The following is a 23,068-nucleotide window of genomic DNA, read 5'->3' as shown; positions in this document are numbered from 1 at the left end:
TTCAAATATCATAATTTAAAAATGTTTCATGCGCGGTTCACAGAAGAATAAAATTTCTTTCCGGTTAGTTCGCCGTCGCTGATTCTGAATGGAACTGGGAAAAGGCACGCTGCCAACGGAAATGTAATTTGCAAACGTCGGAGATTCGTTTCCTCGCAAAGACCAGCTTACAACTCGATGAAACACTTGATTCCACCCAACTGTAGAATGCACACATGATCGAAATACCAGAGTGACTATAGCTACAAGGGAAATGCAAATTTTCATTCTGGGATTATTTGGCAGTTGGCTTGCCGATGTTCACCTTCCCCTAGGCGGTCTTTCAATTTAAAGGAACTCTATTTTCATCCATCTTCGTTTGCGCAAAGAAATTACAAATGCGCACTGTCTATCCAAGGATATTGTATTTTAATTGAGGTTCCAAGCGAAGAGAGGTGTGCGATGTCGTAAGTGCGGAGGGTTAAACGGTCCGCGGTACCAGGGCTGGCGGGCAAGTCTTACTTCGTCGATCTATCCCGGCGTGTATACATCATATTGCCACATTAAGTTTCCAGAGTGGCTCCGGGACAGGATTACGCCGGTGAAGAAGCTACCATGGTAGCACGGAAACTGTTAGGCGTGTGCGCAGGGGCAGAGAATCGGTGATCTCGGCCGGAGGCAGAAGCAGCGTTACTTTTCGGCTCTTTTCATGGTCTCGTTGGCAGTCGGTGCTGCCTCCTCCACGGCCCGAGGCACCTCCGCCCTGATTCGTTATAGGAGTATATTACACGCCGTATATTAACGCGCGGTAGCGCCTCCTGCTTACTCTCGTTTCTCTTCGCCTGGCAATTGGGTGCAGTGTGTTGCAAGAAGACGATATGTGATATGCGCGCTCCTCCATCAGGCGTCCGTTCCTTCCGCCAGACGGGCATCATCGCTCTCCTCCTCGACGCGAGGCTCTACCCGTAAAAATTAGTCCGGTATTAATTTCATCCCGAAGAACAAGAGAGCGCCGAAGCAATGGGTGGCGAGTTACGAACATGCCGTGGATCGAGGATGCGGAGGAGGCCCAGAAAGAAGAAGAGACCGATCCACTAGGCTTGAAGAGACCAACCATGGTCGATCGTTTGTACAGAGCACCGGCACTCCCAGAGCGTAGGTACCTACTGCAGGCGTCGGTGTGTGCCGGCACGGATCGGCGGGACCCCCCGTTGTTTGGAAGTTGAAATCAAACATCAGTCAACGGAAGCCATAACCAGCCGGCAGAAGAACTGACCGCCATTCCGACGTCACCATGGCACTGTTCGTCAATTGCAATTGCTTTTGCTCGATAGATCCGCCCCGAAGATTCACTTCCGGATGACGCTCTGGGTTCGTCGCTGGTATCGACGGGCTTTGGGACCAGGTTTTCCCTTCGCTCTTGCGACTTCTTCGACAGGCCATCGCTTTAGGTGACAATACTTTGGAGGCTTGCACGCGGAGAACGCCCCGTTACGTAAACCACTCGTACGTCTTGAGCGTACAAACAATTATGTCTGCAGCGGTTGGTATCACTGTCGATCAAGCGGCTTCCATCAAAGCCTCCACCACCGCCTGATCTTATCTCACCAGGATATGTTGATTTGCTACCCAGGTGGTAGGCAGCCCGTTGGTTTCCTCGACTCGTCGACTCGTCTTCGAGCACTGCCCCTCGGCGTTATCCTCACTCGACGCACGTCGACGGTCGGCAGCCGCACGCCCTTCGATCAGACATCTTGTCCGGGAATCGGAGACCCAAGGGTTCGCCACGTCGTTCCCGGAACAAGCTCCGTCGGACCATGTAGCAACAAGACAACGCGCGAAGATCACCTCCGCAAAGGAGATAACGAAGGACCTGCTGCAAACGAGAGTAACTTGTGTTACTCGAGACAACTTCAGACCCTGAAGCAACTCACCGAGTACCCACCGAACTCTCTTCGCTTCTTTATACCGACCTCACACTGCCTTCCATATCGGATTACCTTAGCACCAAGACACTTTCCAAGGATCGCCGTCTGGACCATATCAGGGTTTTCTACTTGTTGTTATTGTTGTTGTGGTTGCTCCTTCGTATATGGCCACTCGAGTTCCAGACGAGACGAAGTACTGCTAAAATTGGCCGAGCAACCAATCCACTCCGGTGGATGGATATATTCGGCAACACAGCGGGAATCTGCGCGGATTCAACATCCTCGCGATCATTTCACCCACTCCAGTTTCTCCTGATATTCAATTCGGAGCAATTTTGAGGGTGTGTGTATCGCAGCTTCGGATGCAACATGGAACCGATATATTCGTCGTGGATCCCCGGAGTCGAGGAGGTTCAGTTGTACGGTAGAATTCGTCGCAGTCATCGTTTTCACCGGCAATTTCCTCTGTAATATTATAATCAGTCTTTGGTCAGGTTTGACCGGCGTGACCGTGAGAGCCCGCGGACAAATTGATGACCCGTGGAATCGGGCGCGCGGTTATTCCGCGACGTGGTTCGCTGCTGCATCGAGAATAAAAAGGCCTCGGAACACGTTGCACAACGACAACGGGGCCTGAAGTCGGCCGTGTAGCGAGCGAAGCTGCGCATTTCACACATGTAATGTTAATGCGCGTTACTTTTGGTCAGGCCGATTTTTTCACGTGCCGTACGTCGTTGCTTTGGGCATCAAGAAAGTGACGATCGTGGCTGCAATTCGTACCGAAAGGATCAGATTATCGGTCACTGCTAGTCAGTAAAGAGCTGTTGCCAAATTAACCGAGTTATTGGTCACGCGGTTGCAGGGGAAAAAGAGAAACCGAGATCAACGGGCTTCAGCGTCCAGCGATCACCGCCATCGAACCGCGTATTTGTTCGTTGTGTTATTAACCGGAATTATATCTTCGCGGCTTTATCTCGTTCTCGTAATATCGTAAACCTTGTTCGACTAATTGACGTCTTCTACCGATAAGAGAGGCCACTGAGCGAGAGAAAGAGAGTCCGGACCGGAAACCGTGTCTCTTCGAATTAATACCATTCCGATGGTGATTCGGATTTTTAAAAAGACTCACCGTTTTTCATCCGCTTCTTCTCGACTCTGTTTCAGACGAACTTATAGGCGTCCACTGCACTCACGGGGTCAACCGCACCGGATACTTCATATGCAGGTAAGTCGAGGCTGAATCTCAGCCGGACGCGACTCGAGCTCTTCACCCGCAGCACTAATTATTACTAACTACAACTCTAATTAGCTAATTGTATTTATAACCGAGTTAGGAATGTCTGAGCGTCTCTCTCTGGTCAGTTGAAACGGCCCCAGGTCGGTTACTCTGTTTTGTGGTAGTCCTTAGAACTCGGTAGGTATGTCACGAATCAAGATCATTCAGCATACCTCGCTTCTCTTCTCTTCCCTCGGTATCCATACACCTTCCGCCCCTACGTACGTACACGAAATCTACTTTCAACTACTGCTTTTTTCATCGTTACAGAGCTACTTTAGACATTCGTTTACGAGTATGATTAGAGCTATCTACCTGATTTCCTTTCCTTTTTTTTAATCTTTCTCATTTCAGGTACCTCATACAGCAGCTAGGATGGGAGAATCAGGCAGCTATGACGGGTAAGCGTGGCTAGTTATACGCCTAGTTGAAAAAGCTCCGCTTTTGTCTGGTCGTCAAATCTCTCCAACTAACGGGAAAAGATTTTTCTCCCTTTTTTTCTTTCTCCCTCCCTCTCTCTCTCTTTCTCTCTCATATATTCAACGGTACCGCGATATTTATATTCCATAGTTCTTGTCGGCGTTGTACCCTCTCACGTCTTGTATACGTCGACGTTGAGACAAGGGAATGCCCAGGTTGCATCGGGCCTCACCCACCCTGAATCTATACACCGGCGATAATTATACTTGGTAAAACATCGGTATACAGAGATATCCATTTTTTATATCGATAAGATCTGGATGCGTCGCGGCGCCTACACGATCGGACAATACAATCCGGCCGCGCTTAATTAGGATTACGGTACAGGTTACATTTTATTACGTACACTCGCCTAGCCGTATTGCCAGACGATCGAGATACCATCTTCTTCGGAGCAGTCGCGACGACCCTGACCCAGATTGGACGGGACTCTGTTACAATATTCCGAGCATTGAATCGGTTCAGAACAATCCCGTTCGCTCGTTCACCCATCAGCTCTCTTTTCATTCATCATCGAGGTTTTCTCCCTCTGATTTTAGCCTTTCAGGAAGCTAGAGGACATCCCGTTGAACGCGATATCTACATTAATGACCTGAAGACTATACCGAAGGGTAAAAAGTTGGACACCAAAGAAATCAATTTGGAGAGTTCGAGCATGCCGGTCAGGTACATCAACTTTTAGTGCCGCCGATTTGTTTTTCTTTTGGTCCCAATAACCCGGCTGTTTCCAATTGAGAGGGCTAAGGAGGTTTGAAATGAAAAAAAATCTTTGCGTTTAGTTATCCATGACAAGCTCGGGAGTGCATATGAAACTTATTTCTTTTTGAAAGTGTGTGACGATATTTATTGTTATTGGCTTTTGTGCGTTAAAATTATAATTACGTTAAGCCAAATATACAATAATCAAGAAAATATATGTATGAATAAAAGAATGAATAAATAGAAATAAAAAGGACAGAGACGCGATGTAAAAGGGCAATAGCCAATCAAATTAAATATATTGTAAAAAAAAGATAAAAAAATATATCTATAAATAAAAAATAAAATCATTCACACACACACATAAAAATAATGTAAAACAACACTTAATGAAACATGAATGATTTTAAAAGAATGACACAGTTTCATTGGAATAATCCTTGTCTCGTTACAACTTATCTTTCGTTCTTGTCACTGTCTTGTGTCGTCGAGTCGGTCCGTATTCTTTATTAATTAAAAATGTGGAATCCAACAGGATTGTCGAGATTATAATGTTTTTCGTAGATGATTGACTAAATGTTGAGTGCACTCGAGATTATACCGTGAGGTTGCTTGGTCAAGCTTAAAATTGATAGTCGTGCTCTGTATGACGTCTATGGACCGACTGCCAATAGGCCGTGAACCTTAACGTGTCGCACACATACACTTCAAAATTCGTTTCGTATATTACACCCAGGTTCTTATACCTTCCACTGATATCGGCCAACCATCGACGAGTCTGGCGCTCTGATATTCGAATCTCACAAGTGTTTACTGCGACATTAAGAAAGAGCAAGAAAATTCATTGAAATTCATTTCAGGGTCAATACTATCGATGCTTCGTATCTATTCCACGACACCTCATGAATGATGATTAACAATATTTTTTAGGTATAATCCTATGCAGGGCTCTTGGTGGAGAATGAATATTTTTAAAATTTTTAAAAATCGCGATCTGTTCGACCGTTGCAGAACGAGATTTTATTCAATTCATCTCAATTCCTTGGAGCATCAATATTATTGACCTTAAAATGTAAAAAATGTTTCAGAGTCACTCCTGATTTTCTTATATTATGCACAATTAAACGCAAATGAATTTTCCATTTCAAACCTTCCCTGATCCTTTAAGGAGGCACATACAAAATTGCACTGCTGCATTTTTCAACTTATGATCACCAACGTTACAGCTGTACGTGCATCCTAATAATTCGGGGCGTCTATCGACCTGTAAGATCTGAAAACCCTAGGGACCTTGAAACATGTAGAGGCTCAATATATCGCATTTCAGACAGCATTTTGATGTTAATATAGGCGCTGTTCGATGTTTTACTTCGACATTTATCGGTCGTACCTTCTTTTCTAGGGCCACTACAAATTCAGATTATAAAAAATATATATATATAAAAAATGTTTTACTACTTGGTCGAATTTTTATTGTATTTCATTGCATCAGAAAAATTCTCAACCATAAGTCTGTCTGCGGGAAAACCTCTATTTGTAGTATAAAACTCGAACACTTCAGCTTGTCAAGGCTCGTGACGCTCCGCAATTGTATTGAACGGCAGTCCGCCCCTTTCCCCGATAATTCCTTATACGCTCAATATTTGGCACGACTGTATAACCACAGGGGGCACAAGCGGATTCCAAAGAGGGTAAATCCAATGGGCCCGATGGGCCCGCCGGGACCGCCGGGCTTCCACCCGCCTCGAAGAGGATTTCCAAACGGACGACCGTTTCCACCACCGCACCTGGACCACTTTGGCTACGGACCTCCGGCCTTCAACCCTCCCATGCCACTGAGGCCACCGAGGCCACCAAGGCCCCTGAGGCCCCCGATGTCGCCGGTCCCGCCGAGACCTCCGATGCCCCCGCCCCTTGGGGTCTCCTACGGCCCTCGACCCCTGAGGTACGGTCCACCACCAGGCCGCGGATTTCCCAGCCTCGGATTCCCACCTCGAATGCCGCACGGTCCTCCGAGGATGCCGATGCCCCCTTGTCCCCCGCGGTTACCAGGCCCTCCTGGCCCCCTCGGGCCCCCAGGACCGATGGGTCCGCTGCCAGGTCCCATGGGTCCCCCGGGTCCGGGGCCAAGGCTGTCGCAGCGTGGCCCACCCCAGGAAATGCCGCCGATGATGAAGGGGCTGTACCAGTACCAGCAGCAGCATAAGAAGAAGCAGCTGATGCGGAATGGAAACGGAGTGCGGAACGGGCAGACAGTGAAGAGGAAGAAACCGGCCGAGATGGCCATTCACGTCCCGAGACTTCACGGGGAGCAGGACTTCACTGTTGATACTTTCGAGGAGAACTTGACGACCGCCGTCGTGTCCCTAGTTCCAACGGTCCCCGCCACCCTGGCGACGGGGGGACCCAAACGGCGGAACAAAGGGAGGTTCAACAACCGCGCCAATCGCGGCAAGTGACGACGACGACGTGCCGATTAGCAGAAAAACCGGACAATTTTTAAGAACTTCTCATTGTCACATAGTCGTTTGTGGATAATGGATACGACAGGAATCAGATTGGATATACATAATGACGTTGTTGTGTAATTTTGTGTTTTGTATGTATGTGGATGATGATAAAATGGAAAAAGGAAATGGAACTATTTCTCAAGCACCGAAAGAGACGACGCACGGCTGATTATGAGGCTTCTGATGTTTGACAGCTGTAACAACGAGATGAAAAATGAATATTATCAAGATGGGGAACAACGAGAAGGAGAATAACATCAATAATGACTTAAGAAACCAGATATTCAATCTACCACCCATCCTCGTTAGTAATATTTGTTTACATTTATTATACATATTTGATAACGTGCCCGCGATGCACACGCCACGCCGCGTTACAGGTTTGCGCCTCTGTCTGGTTGAAAAAAAAAAAAAAACCAACCGTGGATGCAACTATTGCGTCTTTGCCAGTGATATGTGTTTCTCGGTATACGCCAGTGTAACAATCGTCGTCAAGTGATTTAATAAATGAATAAACAGATGCGTCAAACTGACAAAATAGTAAGTTCATTAAAAAAAAAAAACAAAAAAAAAAAAAACTGACAAACGTATCTACAGTTAAATTTAAGCGCACGAGTTTCTTCGATGCGAACTTTTGATCTTTCTGCTTAACTACACCTGTTTTCTCGTGCCCGCGATTAACGCGTCTCGAATTTGCGTAACAATCTACGTATATTTAAGATTCCGTTTCGACCATTTTCGTGATGTGTCGATAGGAAAGGTTTAGGGCCAAGAGTAATCGAGATAAGAGATTTATTAGGCGCAAGGCTCTCAAGGATATTGTCGTTTCTCTCTGTATTTCTCTCTTCTGGAATCTGTCCTTTAGATTACTCTCTCTATCTTCGCCTATCTATCTATCCGTCTATCTTTATTCCATCTATCTTCCTATTTCTCACAGTTGATATAAATCAGCCGGAATAATTGACTGCAACATGATACTCGTTGTTCCATTCTCGTACTGACTGCGTACGGATCATTGGATTCGGTCTACGTGCGATCAATTATTTATTTAGCCAGACCACCGTCAAAATGCAAGTTGCAAAGACTCGGTTATGACACTTATACTGAACATGAAAATTATCGCAGTGAATTATGTACAAACTACGATCGACCGTACAATGGTACAAATTTAAATATTTTATAAAGAAGAATATACAAAATTAAAAGAAAAAAAGAATTAGATAATAGTGATAATAAAAATTTATATTACCGTTTGAAGGTAGGAGAAAAAAAATAAGTATACATAAAAATCATCATTGTCATTGTAGCGATAATAGAATTGTTCGAGACGCATTTATTCGCGATTAAAGTGAAAAAAAAATAAATATGATTGTTAGTATAATTGAAGTCGTAACTTTTATTTCATCGTTTTTTGATTCTATATTAGATAAATTCATTCTATTTTTTATTTTTATTTTTTTTTTTTCATTTTATTTTCAATTTTACTTCTACAGTCTAGTCTTTATTACTTTAATTTTACCTTTATTACCGTAGCGTGTCTGCAATACTGTTGTAAAAACCTACTGCTGCGTCACCAACGGAATATTTCCCAACTATATTACACCTATTATACTTATATTACAATAATAATTATTCTATAATAAACGTTTAAAACCTAATCTGCTGCTGATTATTTCTGCGGCACTCAATTGATGAATCGTTGTTGCGTTGCTTTAATCTTAGTTTGATTCTAGATTTGAGGGAGTCGTGGGCGACCGGATCATCGGCGCCCCTAGTCGTCGGCCTTCTTCAACGAGATCACGTACGTGGTGCTTGGCTTCGTTGTAATTGGACGCCCGTCGACTCGCGTCTCGACGAGATATTAAAGTGATTCAATATTCGGTACAGGGTTAAAGGTCGGTTGTGTAGGTGGTACACGTCTCGCGACCGATTGTCCATATATCACGGACCACCGCCCGGTTGACTTGCGGACGTCGTCGCTGACGTAACTCCCCCCCCCCCCCCCCCTCTCAAATCTCTATTTATCCTCCTCATTCTCCTGCGCCCTCTCGCTCTGGGAAATCGAATACAATAATAAAACAAACTTGACACGGATCATTAAAAACCACCCACAAATATATACCAACACAGAAAAATGTCCGAAAAACTTGGGACTCGGAGCTTAAAGGTTTACGTTTACGGACGAACAAATCCTGTATCAAACGCGCCCAACGCTTTCATACGTATAAACCTCGCATTCCTTTACCTGAACATAGAGACGCACGTATGTATGCGTGTACGTGTCTACTGCCCATCGTCGCGGTAACACGTATTCACAGTTTAGAAGAACAACAGCTGAGAAGTCTTGAGCAACTTGTCGAGCATCAGTAAACAAAGAAATTCTTCTCCCGTCGGCACTCTGACTGAAAATTCGGTTGTAAATTATTGTTCTCACGTGATTCGAACACCTATACCTTACATCCATTCGGTTCAACGAAATAATACACACTTTATACTCACCTGGGAATGGAAGTGGCTAGCTAAGAATCTCGTCAACTGTGACGTAACATGTTAGTACCTTGTAGCCATAAAGTAGTTCTGATAGGTGAGTGCTATTCGCGCAGGTTTTCACACTTCATCAGAACAATATCTGTCTGTTGATACGCTAATGTAAACAGTGTATACCTATACCTGTTTATATAAACTTCTCTTTGGAAATGTGTGATTGTCGGTACGTTAACATTTCGAAACTGATTCGGGACAGTCAGGATCCGAACGACTTGCAAGGAGGATAAATTGAATTCTTAAATTCACTCAAAATGCTTTACAGTCTCTCGTGCTTGTTTGTTGGGTGTGATATTTCTCGCTTACTTCTCGGCAGTGTATCGATATTAGTAAATCAGTGCGGTCGCCTCGTGGGGGAATATAATGCAGAGGGGAATAGCGTCGCTTAATGGCCGGTATTGCACTCTGGTGATCTTCCTTGACGCATAAATCGGCTGGCTCGCCGACGTGGAACAGCCACGACCTCCACGGGGTATCACAACGTTGTGGCTGCATAATTGCTAAAATTATTATTCTGCCAACCCTTCCCAACATTTTTTTGTGCGCCGTGTGATTCTGAGCGCAACTTGGCGCCTACGCCGAAGGCTGACAACGCTCCACTAGAAGCTGAGAAGAAAAGAAACAAGAATAACCGCCAGGTACGTTCTGTACTTCTTTCTTAATTTCACAGTCTCGATAGTCTAGGTCGAAAATGGACGCGGGGACGAGCAGATCTGAAATACCAGGGTTCTAGGAAGCGTTGATTAATACGTAATATCAATTTAGTCAGTAATTTGTCGAGTAATAAATACGCGCATATACTTGTACTGCGCGCGCGCTAGTGATGTATGGTAACACGCACGGCACGCTGCGCTTCACGCATGGGACGAATCCCTAATCGGTGGCTGGTGCTCAGTGGTTGGTCGTCAGCAGACACCTTGGTCCAAGCCACGAGCACTTACCTATGTATCTCTAATTTACCTGTTTTCAATCGTACGCTCCTAGAAGAGGGAGGTTGTTTGAACATAATTAACCACTCAATTCCCTCGATTGCTTCAACTTTCAAGTAATGCCGATATTACGTCGTCACTCGTAAATACAAAGTATCGGTATGTGTATATTTCATAATTACCTTAACGCTGGCGTATTTTCAACTGCATGATTAACGGCATCGCAATTTCCTAAATTCTTTTATCTTTGAAAGTATTAGTTCCTCGTTCGGGAATGACGTAATCAGATTGGACCTCATAATCGGCATTCCTTAGCAAGCAAGAACCCGGATGATCGTATCTTGTTGAAATTATCGATGTGCGTGATTGTTTCATTGTACTTTATCATGCAATATTATAACCAAACGCGAAGAAGGCTGCGATCATGTTTAGGATGATAGAGTGCAGCAAAAAGCGGTAGGTACATAGTAGTTTTTAGCCTTTCTCACTTTTACTTCTACATCCGGTTAAACCGCGTTGCCGCTGCTTCTACTGATATGCCTGATAACTCCGGGGGGAATTTAACTTTTCAAATAATTTATAAAAAGTTGAAGGAGGCACAAACAAGTCCATAAAGTCACTCCTCTCTGCGGAGGAGTCGCCGTCCTTCCTAACTCGTTCCTTCGCCGCTGCTGCCGGTACGGTGATGCAAAAGTTTTACATCTCTTTGCGAAAGAGGTGTGACGCCCGACGACGTACGGCGATACTTCCAGGATCGCTTATCGATTATCGACTCCGAGGTTATTCCCTGTTTCCGAAACAACGTACGTGACACTAGCCACCTACTATACTCGTACTCCATACTCCTTCCACCACCTCGACCAAGAATTGATTTGCGCTCCTGTTTACTCCTTTGCCTGGTCATAGAGGAAGACATTCGAGATTCCACGGCGTACGAACTTTGCACTCTGAGCCATTGCGCGGCTCCCACATACTTCTTTGGTGTACCGCAGTAAAAGTAATTCTCAGATTGTAACCGGAGAGAGATCAGAGTCCGGTTTTGACTGTATGGAATAAAGATGGAACGTCGGTGTCATCGTGACTCGTCCCAATGATAAATTAACGACTTCAATTGTGCGCTGACTCGGATTTTTCAATTGATTTGCGCTCGTGTTTACCGCTTGCTTGGCGATTTCCTGAACATTGTTCACGGTGTTATCGATGAATAGTTTAAGAGCTGCGGGAGCTACCGTCTTGTAAGAGCAATTAAATTCTCGGAACGAGGTGTTTACGGTTGCTCAGATGCTGCTCGGGCTGCGAGGCAAGGACCTGACGCAAGAAAGTTTTAAGGAGAGCTTCCTACCCACCATCTCACTAAGTCCTGGAGTCCGACGAACCGGGAAAAGACGCCCCCCGAACTGCAGTCCACGTTTCGTTGAGACGATCCGAAAGTTACTTCTGGTCCGTTGACGCGAATTATAGTCTGGAAACAATCGACCCGGACACCCACGCCCCACTGTATTTCCCGCGGAACTGACGGGGACAAAAATTTACCAGTTCCCTTCCCAACCTTCTTCCTCCTCAGCGCATGTCCTATGCAACCTATCTCAGCTAGACTTTAGATTTATTGACATATTTTCTCCGTCCTTTAAGGCTTTATTTATTTTTATCCAACGGGCTTACTTCCTTTTTCACCACTCTCTTGCTCTCTCTCTGTCTCTCTTTTTCTGCAGTCTCACCGAGAGTAGATCCGGCACCTTATGCGATCAAAATGTGTCAACGGGTTTGAATGAGCTGTCTTTCAGCTTCTCTCGAATCTCGTTAAAGTAAAAACTAAGCTCCGCTCGTTTAAAAACCTAATCCTGGCTGCTTCAGAGTGGCGCCTTGTTAGGTTGGCAAAAAGGTACAAACAAAGATTTGCAAAAGAGCCTGCAGGAGCAAACGAGACTCATAACTCTTCGGGGGTCCCGACACGGTAATTAGTCCCGATTAATTTCCGAAAATTGAGGAATGCACGGTGATGCCGCTGCGGTAGGTCCGGCCTCGCGTCCACGCGAGGAGGAGGAGACGAGAAGCTCGATGAGAAGGAGGAGAAGAGACTATACAGTCTAGTGGCACCAAGCAGGACTGCTAACCGAGCGCAGCGCTCTTCCCCCGCATCTATCACTCCCTGTGTTCTTTTCCTTCGTTTTTATTCATTTTTTCTTTCCTCATTCTCTCACTCCACCTTGAGCTCCAGCTCGTTCTCGTTTCTCCAAAGTACCAATACTCGACCCTGGAGCCTCACGGCGCTGCACTTTAATGCCACAGTTCGGCCTACTTAGCGAGCACCTTGATTAACACGGAGTGATTGATAGTTGCTCCCTTTGGTCGTTGCAGGTTACTGCTACCCCTGCTCTTGGCCTACCTCATCCCCTCGCCCTCCTCCCTCGCTCACGATGGTCTCTCCTCATCGAGAGAGGGCCGGCACCGTAACCAAAGATCTAATCGGTTGATATTTATTACCAGACGTGCTCAACGGTGTACACGCGGGACTCGATGCTGCACGCACGGTTTTGCGCTTCATTTTGCAACGTCGTCTTGAAGAGTATACAGTGCCGGAATCGCTTTTCGCGGGGGAACTCCACCCTACTTGGAGGCGGATTAGCGTCGCGGACGAATGGGGCTTCGGTTTATCGCGCGCGCGAGAGAGAGAGAGAGAGAGAGAGAGAGGTTGCAAGGATAATACCGCGTTAGCGTCATACCCGGGTAACGTATCGTCAGCCGTTACTGGAGCCGTTACCACGCTTACGTGTTGCATCAGCGGCTACGTTGGCGCCGCATCCATCGACTCCGCGCTTCTCCAGACATGAGACTAGCTGATTCGAGGCTCGATTTCTTCCGCGGTATCCTTGCGCCCAACAGCGATCGCACGCCTGGCTTGGAATGAGCTGTTTTTTCCCCCCAACGATTTATGGTCTCGGTGTCACACTACTCGACTACCTAATGCCAGCCGACCTCTATGGCATCGATGTTCTTCAATAGCACGTCGTCCTTTGGGTGACCTTTGCAAAGCGTCGCGCGTGTACACGCGCAACTGTATACCTACTCTCGGCACCAGTTTATGGCCGCGTGGGTTGTCAGACAACGACTTTCGCCCAAAAAACAGTCGAGATATTACTCCAACTGCGACGCGGTGAGGAAGAGAGGGAATCTAAGCGGGGAGGACGGACGAGGAAACACAGTTGTCAGTGTCCTCCAGTCGGGTTGGCTGCCTCGCAGTGACGCGACAAGTAGCCCGCTGTATAGCTGGATGCTGTGTTGACCTATTTCAGACCGTCCGAGCGTTTTAGTTATTGATTCGAAAAGACTGCGGGAAAATTCATGAATTTGAATTCATCGTCTGCAGGCCGAGGTGATCGTCTGGAACTAACGACTGCGCTGAGATGCAAGTCGAATACCGGAAACCGATTGCACAAGGCAGGTTTAAAAGTCAGTCCTCTCGAGCTCGCAGGTGTCACACATTTAGCTCCTTGTCGGGTCCTCGACTTCGTGAAGCAGCCGGGGCTGATATAACCGAGAGTCAATTGGCCGGACGGTCAACATTGAATTTGAAGTGCGAGTTCTGTGGTAAACTCGAGCTCTTAGGTGTTGGGATCTTTCGTAATAGAGAAGAAGCTCCGGGAATCTGTTGCAGTACCTACTCTCGAGGTACGGGACACATCAATATTCCTGAGGATGAGAAGGAGAAGACGTCTTAAGAGGAGGAGAATTAAGTCGCTTACGTCTGGTGCACTCACTGCCGTCAAAGTGTCGCGGGCTGTGCTAAGGCTACGATCCGGAGATGTGAAATAGGGGAAGATAAATGAGCCGCGTAGATGACCGGCGTCAAAGCGTATAGATCACCGGCTTAAGGAATTACCAAATTTTGAAATTGACCATTAGTTATTGTACGGTGTCTGCTGCCTCGCCTGGACCTTGTGGACATTCCCGCCTCACCTACGCTAGAGATTAATTGCGATCCCTATAGGCTTCGTAGGAGGGACTCTGCAGCGCCTAATCAACTCGTTCTCTCCACCATTCCTGATGCATTGGATTTCGCCGAGGCTTTTGCTGCGACAGAAATCCAGGCGTTACGGCAGACCGTTCTTCTCTGTGTATGGACGATCATGGAAGCCAGTATTCTTCCATGCCTTTTCGTGGGAGGAGGGCATTTGTGAGTCCGGAGTGACTGCTGGTCGAACGGGTTCGAACTAAGGAATCCGAAACCAGCTGCACATTATTCGGAGAGGCTTGAATTCGTCGGGAATTCCTACGGGGCGGTGTGTGCTCCTGATATTTTCTTCAGTGCGTTTAAGCTTACGAGTCGGACGAGCTCGGTCTTCGCTGTAATGCAATCGGTTGAGATACCCGATCGATCGATTACTGTTACGTTACCGCTGGAAAAAATTGTCGGGACCTTTGTAATTTGAAAATTAAAAAATACCCGGCAAGCTGGCCCTCTCTTCTCCGTTCTCTTCCTTCTAATTTTTACTCTCTCTCTTATAATTTTGTTCGTTTATCCGTCTTACAAGCGCCGGTACCGAGACCGCGTGGTTCCCATAAGGCGCCTCCGTCGTCGTTTGTATCTCGACCCATGTAGATTTCTCTTCCCAGCGGTAAACGAACATCGAGAAGACGCTAGATGGAGACGCTGGGGTACCAGTGGTTAATTAAAGAACCGTGTAATCGGTAATTACCTTGCGTTATTAACACCGCAAACAATCAACGCTTGTCTCTTGATTTTCTCTCTTTCTCTCTCTCGCTCGCTCTTTTTTCTCCCACCGCACGTAATACTGGTTTGAGGTAGTCGCATGTGCGTGGAATATTACACCTACGCCTTCAGTATCTACGTACGCATCATACGGCCGTGTGCACACGCGCGTGGCGAACGAAAAACGAGTGACCGATTGATGCTTGTAAAGTGGCGCTAACAAAACGAATAACTACTCGTGCTGCAGCCGTGCCAGCGGAGATGCACGAGAGGAAGAATAAGGAAGAGGGGAAGAGGAGGAGGAGGAGGAGGAGGAGGAGGGCGAGGACCAGTGGTGGAAGGGAAGATAAAAAGTAGATACGGGAACGAGGGGGAGCACGAACAAGCGCATGCGTGACAGTATATCTTGGCCCTACCATCAGTGGTCCCTATTATACGCTGGCGCCACGGAATTGATTTCAATTATTCGCTCCGCTGGATACGCTACCTTTGGCAGATCTGATACGGAGGCGAGAAGGAGCGATTTCAAGCAACCTCGACCTGTCGCCCTTCATTTGTATCCACTTATCTGCCGCCTCTATTCTAATCGAATGCGATGCGTTACTGCACCACAGTCTAACTCGACTCGCGTCCGCACCTTCGATTCCAGAGTCTTTTCCACTCACCAGTACCTACTTTCCTACAACACAGCACCCAGCCGTGCACCTGCATGTCTCAGAAAATAGTGTGCATGGCAGAGCACGAGGAACGGGATGAAAAGCGAAGATGGAAAGTCCGAAAGGCAATATCGTATAGGTAGCCCGCGGCGGAGGCGATGATTAATAAATCAAAGATGGCGTTGAGAGAACAGTTTAACCCGTGACCCGGGGCCGATGCATCCCGCTCCTATACACACGCTGTGTATCCACGACGTAGCGCAGCACAGCGCACACGCGGCGTGCGCGGCCTGTAAGACGTGTAAGGAACAACTCCGTTGTGTGTACAGGAAAATCGGAGAGGTGGAAGTGCATGGGATAGCAGGGATACGGAGGGACGCGCGCGCGTCGCGGCGCTCCTTCGGCGATACCGATACCGCGGCGCTGCGCTGCGCTGCGCTGCGGCGAGCCTGTGGGAACAGTTCAGCTCTTCGAATGTTAATTGTTGTTTGAATTTATGACAGTCCTCCCCACGTCCCACATCGCCCTCAACCACCAAACACCCATCATCATCCGGCGGTCTTCACTTGACCCCGCGTGTACAGGTTCCCCGCGCACGTTCTCGGAGGTAGGTATTCCGTTTTCATGGTACCCGGGCCGAATTAGTCATTCAAGAGGTAGACACTTCAGCCGCCTTTCTCTGCCGCCTTCTACCAGAGCCTTGTGGTCTAACTAATTGTGAGTGTAAGTACACCATCGGCTTCCCTGAACATTCGTCGGTTCGCTGCAGCTCGTCGTCGAACGCTGTGCCGAGCAGTGAAAACAGTGCATTGTGTTTGATCAAGCGACGCTGGGCGGAAGATGGACCAACGCTGACCACTCTTTCCACGCTTTCGGGCAGTCCAGAGAATGCTTGCGACACCGGGTCTGACGAAGTCTACACTCACAATCAGCCGTGGCGAAGAGTGATTGTCCGTGCATGGAAATCGTGGGGAGGGTATCCCGCAATCGGTTGATCTGCACCAGGACTGCAGATTTATTCAACTTCTCGTGGATCGAGTTATTGATTCCCCACGGTGCAGCATAGCTCGCGGTATTTGAAGTGGAAGACGAGTTGACTTGGAATTTCCGGAGGTAGTACTGACAGGCAAAATGGGTCAGACACCGCGAGCAGTTAATAAAGGAAAAAAGCACGCGGCGCGATTACCATACGAATCCTTGCGGCCCGCGGGGCTCCGCGAAGAAAGATCCCGGGTCTATTGTGTGTGGTCTTGGATGGCGAACTCGTGTGTGTACGTGTACGCGCCCTGTCATCGGGTGTCACGCCATGCCGCCTGACGAGCCATCGCTCATCTCACTGTCGACGACCACCTCCTCCACCTCCGCCTCTTCTTTCTCATCCACCGCCTCCGACCTCGGCACGCCCGGGCCTTCGCGGGCCTCCGATCTCGCGACGAGCAGCGGATGCCACGCGACCGGTTATACGAGACGCGGCTCTCGCGTCGGGCGTGTTCTTCCAGTTTTCTCTAATTGAAGCGAAGAATACTAGTCGGTGGGAAAAGTCCTCACCGAAATTTTCCATCGCTCGAGTTCATTTCGCCGGTAGGTACCGGGTTTCGGTTATCGGTGACATTGCCCGGAATGCTATAAATCAATCTCTCTTCTCCTCCCCAGATTCTTTGACGACGGGCAATTACAGTAAACGAGCGATGCTCACGAGGCAAGTGGTTGGCGATCAATCGGCATCCGCCCACGATCCTGGGGTCCTTGTTGTACCGGAATACCAACCGGTATCCAGTACATTGTTTAGCACGTGCCTAGACGGCGTGGATGGACAAGCCTCGGGTACAAGAGCTCGCGAGGTTCGAAGTCCGCGGGTACTTGGCGAGAGGACGAGAGAGAGAAGAAAGAGAGAGACAAATAGTAAGGAGAGACGGAGAGGTTTATTCTCCGGATCTCTAAGGCTCACACTTACCTGCGCATAAATTCTACGTCTGTAATGCTCCGATCGAAATTAGATTTTGCCTCGTCATGTTGGAAGCGGTATGAAGCACGTCGTAAGAATCAGCTCGTCGTTTGGAGTTTCTTCAGCTGCGGTGCAGGGAGTCACCGTGCCATTTCACTATGTACGCTTCAATGCACAACCACGACGACCACGACCACGACGGCGACGGAGATTTTATAGACGCATACTCAAACTGCGGGAGAATACATGACACGAGTTTTTATGTCACTCCTGAGTATAAATACAACTTTATTAGACCCGAGATGAAAATTAACGATGAGGGTTCTATTACAGATAACAATATAACGAGACGAGAAGTGAAACAATTTTATTCTATTAGAATCGAGGTACCTTGGAGAATAACAGTTTTACCAAATATAAAAACGCCGACTATCATCGTCGTATTGACACTGACGTGCAGTCGGTTATCGGAGACGCTGATGTTCTCCACTACATCCATCAGTTGCGCTTCTTTTGTAAGTGCACAAGTCGGTTCGTTGTCAGGTGTCTGCTCGACGCGAAAAGCGAAAAGAAGCGACTCTGCAGAAGCGCGGTAAGCGGGCGAATATAAACGTCTTAAATCACTGATTTAATGCCCAGCCCGCGGTTTCTCTCAGAGTTAAACCAGACGTCCCTCAGAGAAGAGACCGACGTCGAGATGCGGCCCTCCCTAACGGCCGTTTAAAAGTCAGGGCGAATCTACGACGACTGTGACGTTGACCAGGCCAGGCGTCCCGCATTCGTACCGTATCTTTTTGATTCTTATAAATTTCTGTATCTACGATGAGAGGGCTGGGCGAGCCGAGCGCAGAGACCCAGCGCTGCTCGAGCCGAAAGGCGAGTCTTCCTTCGTTGGGCGTAATGAAAATGAATGAGATGGGGAGTGCACACCTCGAGGGATGATGCGACACTACTGAGAACCGGCGTTCTGAGACAATGGAAACAACTCCCCGAACCTGGAGACGCAATGCCGCCCCCAGCCTCCGGTCTCCACTCCTGAGGTTTAGTCAGAGGTTGCGCTGCTTCTTAGGGTAGAGAAAGCTGCGAGCTGACAGCATCGCGTTCAAATAGAAGAAAAACACAAACGATCTGCTAAGCCTGGTTGTCTTTTACTTAGGGGATGAATGCCGAAGGGACTTGAATTGTGAGGGACCGAATATCGATGGGATTGAATAGAAGAAACTATCGCAATTCTACTTGTTTGAAGCTGTTCAATCGAGTATCGTTTCTAGCCCTCGCTGTACTCGAGAAAAAATAACAGTCCTTTCGTTCGTTGGTTCCTCGAGTCCACGGAGAGCCCGTTGAAAAGCCACACGATATAACAGGCACTAAATTACCACAACGCGTGCACGGGCAGTCAGGTACATACATTAGTCTTAGCGGTAGGGACTGGTTAACCGACTGAATTGAATAATTATGAAATGAAGACGCAGGCAGATAAACCTTGCAGGTAGAGGCATATCAAAACTCTACCCTTGCGGACACAAAGGTACTGACGACGTCGTCTTCGCTCGTTTTTATCACAAGAATAATGCCCCAGAATGTGTTTAACTTTGACGAAGGAGTCGTAGAGTAGTTATGAAGACGAATACGTACTCAAATAACCATGACAATTCGCTAGAAAGCGAGACAGCACGGTGTTTCACTGGTCACCCTGTATCTTGAGCTCCGAAGTCTGGTCTGGTCTGGGCGGCAGAGTAAACACGTCGTAGCCTCTGCCCTTCGAACCGTGTATGGTAATTTACCACTTCTGTCAATCTTTGAACGCGGCTTTGAACCTGCTCTCGACAATATTTCTCGACTAACTGTACATGCCCGAAAGACATCTGTCCACAACTGATTCCAGACGAAGGAGCATCAACGTGCATCCGAGCGTCGTCGAAGAGGCTCGGCTGGATGGCGTGTAGGTACTTATTTCGTCTTTACACGGGTTTCGTGTCCGTGCATTGCCGAGGAGGCCTGTGGAAGAAGGGAAGAGCAGACGCATTCCTTCGTTATTAATACGAGAGATACGTGAGCGCGTCATTGTGCGTAGTTATCCATTATAGGGGACACGTTTGAGGGTGTTCTCAGCCGAGGATCGATCCCGAGGGCAATCGAGCACCGAACCAGACTCTTCTCCGAAGTCCTGACGCCTTGAGCACCGCTACAGACTCATTAAGAGCTATCAGGGCAGTGGTACAAACAAATGACACTCGCGGGGCGTGCGAGACCGCGGCCAGACGGGCCCAAGACACGGGTCCAGGGTTCATCCTCTTCCTCCTAGGCATTCGGCCGTGGTAGTAGACAGGTCGCTATCTCTTTCTTGAGCTCCGTTCGCAGCTGAAGCCCGTGAAATTATGTAAGCCGGTGATTTATCAATTAACTCGGGTCGCTTTTTGCTCTCCGCTCTTAAGAGTGCGCGTTTCTCCGATCGTCTCTCAATGCTGGAGGTGCCGATTGCTTGCCGCTCTTTCAAAATTCATGTGACTCTTAAAGCGCTTAACTTAGTAGAAAATACCCAGACCACGCGGCTGGCTCGCATTTCCTGTTATCCAATGTTATTTCTCTCGCTCGTTCTTATTTTATTATTATATTCGTATTATTATTGTACCAAGGATCGCGCAAGAGGAGAGTTTAACAGAACCTGGTCTTGGAATGAAGCAAGGCGGGGATACATTTCGTAGAAACCTCTCAATAACGCGGTGCACGTCTAGCCTGGGACCGACTCGAGTGTTTGTTCGTCGCTCTGTTTGTTCCTACAGAGAGGAGATGGGATTTTTGCATAAGCACACAGAGGCCACGTATAATACCGTCTTCTTGTGGACACGAAGTACCGCTGCCAAAAATAGTGCCCATTGATCGGGCCTGCTTCTCAATGAAAGCTTGCCAGTCAATGAAATCAGTGGGAACCTGGCCACGAGGGGCTGTGGAAACTAGCTCCTCGAACTCAACTTCAGCGGAAGCTGGAACATCCAGAGAGAAAAACAACTCAAAGCTCTCGAAGACAATATCTCCAAACCGAATATGGAATCGTTGACTGGAGCGAAACAAGACAGTCAGAGGGGCAGAGCTGTGTTGGATCCCGAAGAGAATATCAGGAGAGTGACTCAGTCGGACATTTTGGTTCATTGTTTTCCATACCGGCCGTGAAATAGACGAGGATCTATTTCTGGCAACAGAGATGGATAAATCAGAGGCTTCGTTTATTTTCTATGATTGCGCGATTCTATTCTCATTCAGGATCCATACCTTTTATCCAAACGTCACGTGGTGAATTCCTGCGGTACGGAATCACGCGGTGATCTAGGAATATCCTCCGCTACGATGCAGTCTACGTGACTTTCGCACCGTCTCTGATCATTGAGGGTGATTCAAGGTCGCAAAGTGCCAAGCCTCGCAGTGAGCGGATGATCCGATGCTCCAGACGTAAGACCGCCAAGAATTTATCCACTTCCGGTCAGCCTACGAACAGAGATAAACTTTTCCAAGATGCGCCCAACGATCACTGAAGAGTTTTGACGTTTACGTAGACCCCGATTCCTGTTTAGGCAACAACTATTTCTGGGCGAAATAATCCCATCTTATTCGAATCCGGGTGGGCTTGTGGTTGCAGAGGGATTTCCCATAGTTAGGCGTCTTAACATAGGTGAGTATATGACCACCTCGGTGAGGCAGACGCGTGCACGGCGCCTCAGCGGCACTAGGCATGGAACGAGTGTTGTTATTTGCGAGCGCATGCCTCGCACTCGTGCGCGAGGGATGCAGTCTGAGCGTGCAGAGCGTTAGAACCCCGTGCGTTTATTTTATGCTCACGCCGTGTGCCATTATACCTCGACGTCGCGACTCGTTATGCCGCCTCACCAGTGAAAAAAAAATTTAAAAAAAAATAGAAACAGAAAAAAGAATATAATAGCAGAAAGCCGCACAATGCCTATGCATTCCGTCGAGGCTAGTCGTCCATCGACTTTTCGTGCTAGGTATTGTACGGACTGTAACATGCGTACCTGTATGCACCATAGCGAATTTTCTGCATGTGGCAATCTTTATGAGGTTCAACGGCAGATCACTTGGCAAAAACACTACATGGTGTGTTCAGGGTTAGAAATAGAATTGATTTATAAATTATTGATCGCGTTCTTGTATACATCTCAAATAGCATATCACAAGTGCTGGATATTTTTATCACTTTAATGCGTCATCTGAGGTTTCGAAAAACTCTGAAACAGTCACGCTGGAAACTGCGGTGAGGTTGAGGAAGAGTGAATTGATTCTTAGAATGAAACGTCGAGCTCTGCTCAAACCAAAGGTAAAGTTCCTCGTCTACGTTGGTGCAGACGAGAGGGTGGGGGCAGTGATTCTTCTTCCTCTTGTCGTCTATATGTCCATACAAAGGTCATTGTTTGAGGGAAGAGGGTCTGATTAGTGACGGTAGTCGAGCACGAATGTGTGTCACGAGTTTGGTGGTAGCTGGATGGATGATAAATGACACTAATACGTTTCGTAGAATTAAGAGATCGTAGAGCAATTAATTTTATCGGCCGTAAAACGCGTGAGCTCGCGACAAATCTAACGACTGTCATGGTCATCCATTGTGGGACGGTAGCTACGAAGTAACTGCACCATCGGTTGCCTACTTACGCGCTGAGCGTCTATATCTGACGTCCTCAATTAACCGTCAACTGCAGGGCAATAAAGAAATGGGGCAGGTAATGGCGCGAATAGAACGAAGCGAGAAAGCGGTTATTGGTAGGTGAACATTAAGCGATAACGCGAGGTAGTCCAGGATGTCGCTTTTGATACCCTCATAAGTTACAACTATAAGAGTGTGGAAGAAACTAAGAAGGATTTTCATCTTTTCAAAAGTGAAACCTATTCTTTAGGAGAACTACGGGTATTGATGACTATGGGGTTCTGGTCAGTACCTTCAATTTATCACCCTAACGAACACTCTGATATCGACAAACTGGAATCGCGGCTGGTTTCGCGGTCAACGAACGTTCCAAAATTTAACTTACGTCAGATCTGTTCGATCCAGCGGCAGAGGGTCTGGGAAGATGCGGTTGACGGAGGAACACCGCCTCGGGGAGCACGTGGCTGGTATCAGCACAAAACGGCGTCTACGTCAGAGTCTCCGAGACCATAAAAGACTCCTTACACTCGTTCGCGTACCCATTTTGCCGGGGGATACGTGAGTGTGTACGCATGTGTATGGCTCTATCGTATATGATGGTTGTACGCGGCGGTATGGATACACTATTGTATCTACGTATCTACGTCTGCTATTTTTGGCTCCCTGCCATCGTCAATAACCTTTGCATTGTTGTCCTCCTGACGATCGCATGCCCCGATAGGTACGTACCCGCTCTTTCTCTCTTTTGAGACTACACGCG

General features: G+C 47.5%; 1 protein-coding gene across 1 annotated transcript in view; it reads left to right on the top strand.

Annotated features, from left to right (window-relative positions):
* LOC124413114 (probable tyrosine-protein phosphatase F54C8.4) overlaps positions 1-8,530 on the top strand; it is a 49,279-nt gene extending 40,749 nt beyond the window's left edge. The window contains exons 7-10 of the mRNA XM_046893486.1: positions 3,072-3,132; positions 3,538-3,584; positions 4,203-4,329; positions 6,029-8,530. Of these exons, the coding sequence (XP_046749442.1) occupies positions 3,072-3,132; positions 3,538-3,584; positions 4,203-4,329; positions 6,029-6,821 (1,028 nt within the window). The 3' untranslated portion in view covers positions 6,822-8,530. The remainder of the gene's footprint in view (positions 1-3,071; positions 3,133-3,537; positions 3,585-4,202; positions 4,330-6,028) is intronic.
* The last annotated feature ends 14,538 nt before the right edge of the window (positions 8,531-23,068 follow it).

Source organism: Diprion similis, chromosome 12 (assembly GCF_021155765.1).
Source record: "Diprion similis isolate iyDipSimi1 chromosome 12, iyDipSimi1.1, whole genome shotgun sequence".
Taxonomy (NCBI): Eukaryota; Metazoa; Arthropoda; class Insecta; order Hymenoptera; family Diprionidae; genus Diprion; species Diprion similis.
Note: the sequence above shows the minus strand (reverse complement) of the source record. Positions and strands in the feature narration are given on the sequence as shown.